At 40.1% G+C, this 7,500-nt stretch overlaps 1 protein-coding gene across 1 annotated transcript in view; it reads left to right on the plus strand.

Annotated features, from left to right (window-relative positions):
• Positions 1–7,500, plus strand: part of LOC143295914 (kynurenine 3-monooxygenase-like) — a 36,432-nt gene that overhangs the window by 4,026 nt on the left and 24,906 nt on the right. The window contains exon 2 of the mRNA XM_076607600.1: positions 6,084–6,153. Within this exon, the coding sequence (XP_076463715.1) occupies positions 6,084–6,153 (70 nt within the window). The remainder of the gene's footprint in view (positions 1–6,083; positions 6,154–7,500) is intronic.

The raw sequence follows: 7,500 nt of genomic DNA on the forward strand, positions 1-7,500 counted from the left end.
GGGGGGGTAAGGGGAAGGAGGGTTATTGCATTCTTTGTACAGCTTAAAACACACACACACACACACACACACACACACACACACAACAACAACAAAAAAGCAACAACAACAAAAAAACAGAACTTTAGAGCTGTTGGGTCTTGCCTCTGTCATGTTATGTTTTTTCTTACATGATTTTTTTTCTTTTTCTTTTTACCAGATGACAGATTTAGATTTTAAGAAATGAAGGAAAGCTGTACAGCCGCTTCATTTTTCTTTCTATTTAATTTTCTTATCTGTTGACAAGCGTAGGAAATAAGCAGAGGGGAAATTTCCTGTTTCAGAAGCATTTGGAGCAGACAGTGTAGTCCTTTGAAATGAACTGAATTCAAAGTTCAAGTCATAGTTTCCAGGACACACGTCTTGGCATTTTCGTTGGGCTTTGTTCATCTGCAGATAATAAGGGAGATGAAATTTATGTTATCTAAGCAGGTCAGTGTGTGTGTGTGTGTTGGTTGAATTAGCCTGACATCACTCAGATAAGACTTGGGGGATGAAGTTTGAAGAGTTTTGTTACTACAACGACTGGAATGGCCATTATTTTGAGCCATATGTTATGTTGGGGGTCCAGTCCATATATATATATATATAAAACAAAACAAACAGACAACAGATTTGGCTATGTAAATTCACAGTGTGTGCATGGACACATGTTTACATGCATATGCTCACACACACACACACACACACACACACACACACACAACGCACACACACACAACATGCGCGCCCGCACGCGCACACACACACACACACAGGTGGACACATGCATACACATTTACATATGCATCATATACATGTTTACATATATATACATTATACATTTACACCTACAAGCACACACACACACACACACACACACACACACACACACACACACACACAGAGTCACATGCATGCACTCGCCGAGATGCATTTTACTGACTTCTCAATCACACAAACACAAACAGACACACACACATCATGCACACACACTCCCTCTCTTTCTCTCTTCCCCCCCCCCTTCCCCCCCCCCCCCCGGCCCCCCCACCCCCCACCCCCACCCCTCTCTCTCTCTCTCTCTTGTGTCTCGCACATTGAGCCACGCCAATTTTTTTTTTTTTTTTTTTTTTTTTTTTTTAATATTATTATTATTACTACTACTACTACTACCTTTTTCTATATTATAATTATTATTTATTTATTTATGTAAGCTTATCTATTATTTATTCCCCCTTTTTTTTTTTCTTTTTTTTTTTTCTCAAGGCCTGACTAAGCGTGTTGGGTTACACTGCTGGTCAGGCATCTGCTTGGCAGATGTGGTGTAGCGTATATGGTTTTGTCCGAACGCAGTGACGCCTCCTTGAGCTACTGAAACTGAAACTGAAACTGACAGAAAGAGATGTTGAGGACTCTGTTGATTGTTTGGAGAGAGAGAGAGAGAGAACGAACGAACGAACGAACGAACGAATCTTTTTTTAATCTTTTTAATGAGGGAAGTGGAATAAGCATGTATATGCTTTTTTACATCCAGCCCTCAGGGCAAAAGAAATGAAATCAAAATGTTTACAAGATTAAAAAAAAAAAAAAGAAGAAGAAAAAAAAAGAAGGTTATAGAAAAACATACATGAAATTCAAGTACACTGAATTGCACAGTAGGATTTTCAAGTACATAATCATGATACCTACATTCATGACAATAATAATGTATATGAATATGGTAATGAGAGAGATAGAGTGAGTGAGTGAGAGAGAGAGAGGATGAATGAAGGAAGGAAGGAATAAATGAATGATAAATGAATGAGAGAGAGAGAGATGTTTAATGATATTGCTCTTTAGTCTTTGATTCAGTCATACTGCATCTCTTTGTTATCCCCATCCTTCCCCCCTCCGCACACCCCCCCCCCCCCCCCCCCCACCACACCCCCATCCCCCGCCTCCCAAAATGACTGTTATAGTTTTTATAATATAATTAACACACAGCTGAAAGCATTTAATTTTAAGTTTTCATTTTAAATGAGGTTTGCTTTTATGTCCACCAACATTGCCGGAGTGATTGTGTATAGAATGAAGAGAATAATTTATGCCTGTCATCGGCTTGTTTTGAGGAGATTCTCTCTCTCTCTCTCTCTCTCTCTCTCTCTCTCTCTCTCTCTCTCTCTCTCTCTCTCTCTCTCTCTCTCTCTCTCTCATACTTTTGACCTCTTTCTAGGTGCCGGAGGCCTGGAGATTAAAGTTTTTGTTCTTGCTCTCTCTCTCTCTCTCTCTCTCTCTCTCTCTCTCTCTCTCTCTCTCTCTCTCTCTCTCTCATACTTTTGACCTCTTTCTAGGGGCCAGAGGCCTGGAGATTAAAGTTTTTGTTCTTGTTCTCTCTGTCTCTGTCTCTGTGTGTCTCTGTCTCTGTGTGTCTCTCTCTCCTTATGATATATATATATATATATATATATATATATATATATATATAATTTATGTGTGTGTGGGGGGAGGGGGTGGGGGGTCGGGGGGGGGGCAAGAGAGAGAGAGAGAGAGAGAGAGAGAGAGAGAATGTATGAATGAATGTTTTATTTTCCAGCAGTGGATATATTAGCACATTGGCCGACTTACATGTCTGCCGTTATTCTAAGGAGAGAGAGAGGGAAGAGAGAGAGAGAGAGAGAGCATTTAGGTTTGATCCAGGACACCATGGGTATTTGATCAGTTCACCACAAAATCAGTTATTTTCTTCTTCTTCTTCTTCTTCGTTCGTGGGCTGCAACTCCCACGTCCACTCATATACGTACACGAGTGGGCTTTTACGTGTATGACCGTTTTTACCCCGCCATGTAGGCAGCCATACTCAGTTTTCAGGAGTGTGCATGCAGGGTATGTTCTCGTTTCCATAACCCACAAAATGCTGGCATGGATTACAGGATCTTTAACGTGCGTATGTGATCTTCTGCTTGCGTATACACATAAAGGGGGTTCAGGCACTAAGCAGGTCTGCACATATTATGTTGACCTGGGAGATCGGGAAAAAAATCTCCACCCTTTACCCACCAGGCGCCATTACCGAGATTCAAACCCGGGGACCCTCAGATTGAAAGTCCAGCGCCTTAACCACTAGGCTGTTGGGCCCATCGTGGTGATGTATACAATGTGTAATGACAGAATGAAAGCAGTACCATCAACAACAACAATCACAACAACAGCAAGAATAACCACAGTGGTGTATAATGACCAAAAAAAAAAAAAAAAAAGAAAGAAAAACAACATTAGTTGGATGTGTGTGTGTGTGTGTGTGTGTGTTATATATATGATAGTCATGTCCAACTATGACCATCAGAACAGCAGAGGAGGTAACTGCTGTTCCGACTATTTGGGCTAGAATTTGATTATAGTGGAGAGTGTCTTGCCCAAGTACATCCCCACTCTCTCGGCCAAGAGGGTTTTAGGACAGTCGGCGTTGGGATGGTTCCCAAAGGCCAACTGAGAGCCAGTGCAATTTTGCCTCCTAGTTTGAGAGTCATAGTCCTTCACAAAAAAAGACTAAGCTGTAAATGGTTTCCCATTGACTGGAGAAACCATTGATAATAATACAGCTCTCACTTTGCTGTTGGCCCAAATGTAAAACTTATGTCAGTTTGTGATATGTCGAGTGTTGGGCATATATATATATATATATATATATATATATATATATAATGATGACAACGTTAAAATCTGCCACTGTCACCACCCCAATAATGTGATTGTGGTGGTGTTGCAGATAACAGTCAACAATATCCTCACCATCCTTCTCTTCCTTCTCGTTTATTTATTTATTTATTATTATTATTATTATTATTATTATTATTACTACTACTACCTTTTTTTTTTTTTATAATTATTATTTATTTATTTATTTGTGTAAGCTATATATTATTTATTCACCTTTTTTTTTTTTACATTATAATTATTATTTATTTATTTATTTATTTGTGTAAGCTTATCTATTATTTATTCACCTTTTTTTTCTTTTTCTTTTTTTTTCCCCTTCAAGGCCTGACTAATCGCGTTGGGCTACGCTGCTGGTCAGGCATCTGCTTGGCAGATGTGGTGTAGCGTATATGGATATGTCCGAACGCAGTGACGCCTCCTTGAGCTACTGAAACTGAAACTAAAACTGAAACTTCCTTCTCGTACTCATCAGTCACGTGGCCAACACAGCTGAACTGACCACATTCTTTGTTGAATTTTATCTTAAGTATTCTCTCTGTCTCTGTCTCTGTCTCTCTCTCTGTCTCTCTCTCTCTCTCTCTCTCTCTCTCTATATATATATATATCTATCTATCTATCTATCTATCTACTTCTGTGTCTCAACTGTGTGTGTGTGTGTGTGTGTGTGTTCGTTCTTTAATTTAACGCCTTTTCACTTTGAGTGATATTAGATGTGTCATGTGTGTGTGTGTGTGTGTGTGTGTGTGTGTGTGTGTGTTCGTTCTTTAGTTTAACGTCTTTTCACTGTAAGTGATATTAGACGAGAGAAGGAAAAAAATCGAGTGGGAGGAGGGCGAGGGGGTGGGGGGGGGGGGTGGGGGGGGGGGGGGGATTACTGTGTACGCATACGAGTAAGTGAAAGCGTGTGTGTGTGTGTGTGAAAATTATTGATTTAAGTTTTGTTTAAAAAAACCCAACAAACCAAAAACATAACAATATAACATATTTCAAATGAAAAACTAACAACTATAACAGCGAACCAACTGGACTATTTAACAAGGAGTTGAAAAAGTCATACATTAGCAATGGACTGCTGAAGATCGTCAACACTGAAGATGATTTCAGTTCAGGGATTTGAGACTTTAACATATCGCAAGTTGGTATATGATCGGCTGTTATCACAGTTATGTGAGCACCATAGATGCAAGAAACATTACTGACATATTTTGTCCTAAAACAATTCATTTTCCATCTGCAGATTAGAGAAATGATTTGCCTATTATGAAAATCATTATGGTAATGTTTTCCCATGAAACCATACATTTTCTTTATGTGTGTGTGTGTGTGTGTGTGTGTGTGTGTGTGTGTGTGTGTTGAAGTATTCTCTCCTAATGTCAATCTCTCTTTCTCTCTCTCTCCCTCTTTTTTTTTTTTTGTTGTTTTTTTTTTTTTTTTGTTTTGTTTTGTTTTGTTTTGACTGTGTTGGTTTTTGGTTTATCCATTGCTAATAACAATGATGATGATTATAAACAATATATACTTGTGTGTGTGTGTGTGTGTGTGTGTGTGTGTGTGTGTGTGTGTGTGTGTGTGTGTGTGTGTCTGTGTGCCGGTGTGTGTCTGTGATATTGCAGAAAAAAATAATTTAGTGTACTCACCCGTATCATTTTGTTCTTCATGATCATTAGGATATCAGTGTTCATACACATTCATTTACCATATAGTATGAAATCATGGCATTCATCGGGTTAGAAGTGAAATTAGATGAGTGCATATGTATCATGTTTCACATGCATGCACACACAGACACACAATCGCACACCAGTGCACATGTTCGCATGTGTAAGAGCAAACTCCGGAAACACCCCCAGACCACTTATCACAACCCCTTGCACTTTACCATGCACTATCATTAACATCAGTAGGTGCGGCCTAGAGGTAACGTGTCCGCATAGGAAGCGAGAGAATCTGAGCGCGCTGGTTCGAATCACGGCTCAGCCGCCCGATAATTTCTCCCCCTCCTCTAGACCTTGAGTGGAGGTCTGGACGCTTAGTCATTCGGACGAGACAGTAAACCGAGGTCCTGTTTGCAGCATGCACTTAGTGCACGTAAAAGAACCCACGGCAACGAAAGGGTTGTTCCTGGCAAAATTCTGTAGAAAAATCCACTCCGATAAGAATAACAAATAAAACTGCACGCAGGGAAAAGATACAAAAAAAAAAAAAAAAAAAAAAAAAAAAGGCGGGATGGCGCTGTAGTGTAGCGACATGCTGTACCTGGGGAGAGCAGCCCGAATTTCACACAGAGAAATCTGATGTGATAAAAAGAAATACAAATGCAAATACAAAAATCATCGTTAAAGAAAGGTAATTATGCTTTGTTTCCTCAGGTGGGGGCCCTCAACGCCTGTTTCCTGGCCAAGCGGGGCTTCACAGTAGAGCTGTTTGAAATGAGGCCAGGTATGTGTTACATAATATGTAAAAAAAAAAAAAAATAAATAAATAAATAAAGTGGAGTCTCCTGTCAGACTGACGGACGAATAGGCAGGCAGGCTTATCTGTCGGTGTGTGTCCTCACATGGGAGAAGAGGCCGATTCTGGATGCGCAGCACTTCCCACAGGTGTTGCAAGGGAAAACGTCTCCAGAAGTTGAGCCCTGCTTCCTTTGCTCACGCTTCTCCTTAATGGCCAGCATTCTCTTGTTTTCAAACGTCTTTATGCCACTGGAGCACAGCATCCTCCAGCGAGAGCGGTCAAGGGCATCAGTTTCCCAGGAAGCGATTTCTATGTCACAGGCTTTGAGGTTTGTCTTCAAGGTGTCCTTGAAACGCTTGCAGGGTCTTCTCAAGTTTGTGGTGGCCTTCCTTCAGCTGGCCATACAAGAGCATCTTCGGGCCATACAAGAATATGTATATTTTAGCCAGTTGTCATGTGAGACTGCGTTGACTTTGTACAGATTTTTACATCACCCAGTCTTAACTCTCTCCATACGAACGGCAAAAGAGACGACGCTAACAGCGTTTCACCCTAATTACCATCATCAAAATATTGCAAGTGGAAGGCTCTTATACTGAAGACGTGAATGTTGACAAAGAATACCACAATTCTGACGACGGAAGCTAAAGGTTGGGTCATTGAGACCCCCACTGGACATCTGAGGGGTCTGTGTAGAGGAGAAGAGAGGACTGGCCGTACTGAGTGAGTTAAATTTGTATATTTTATTGTAAACTGCGGTGAGCTCCCCCATTTGAGATAGGGGGTACTGCACTGTAGAAGTCTGCATTTATTATTATTATCATCATTATTATTATTATTATTAATATAATGCGAAATTGTATGATGCCATAAGAAAAGGAAAATTGTCTTTTTAGATTTCTGATTTTTGGTATTGTGGCGTTTGTGCGTGTGTGTCTGTGTGTGTGTGGTTGTTGTTGTTGTTGTTGTTGTCTTGGAACAGGTTTTTTTCATTTATGTATTTTTATTGAGGTGGGGTTTGTTTTTGTTTTTTGGGGGGTTTTTGTTTTGTTTGTGTTGTTGTATCGTGACAGGAACAGACACTAACTCGAAACAACACAGTTAGCTGAAAAGAACCTTTACTGCATGGTTATTTATTCAGGAACAGCTGGTAAGCTCAAGGCTCAGTGAATAAAAAGCTTGTATATTTGTTGTTTCATTACCCAGGGTTGAATGATGTTTTTGTTTCGTTTCGCTTAGTTATAACGGTCTGTCGTGCGTAATATTTTTACACACCTGTTTACACACCCACCCACACACACCCACACCCACACACACACACACACACACACA

This window comes from Babylonia areolata, chromosome 21 (genome assembly GCF_041734735.1).
Source record: "Babylonia areolata isolate BAREFJ2019XMU chromosome 21, ASM4173473v1, whole genome shotgun sequence".
NCBI lineage: Eukaryota > Metazoa > Mollusca > Gastropoda > Neogastropoda > Buccinidae > Babylonia > Babylonia areolata.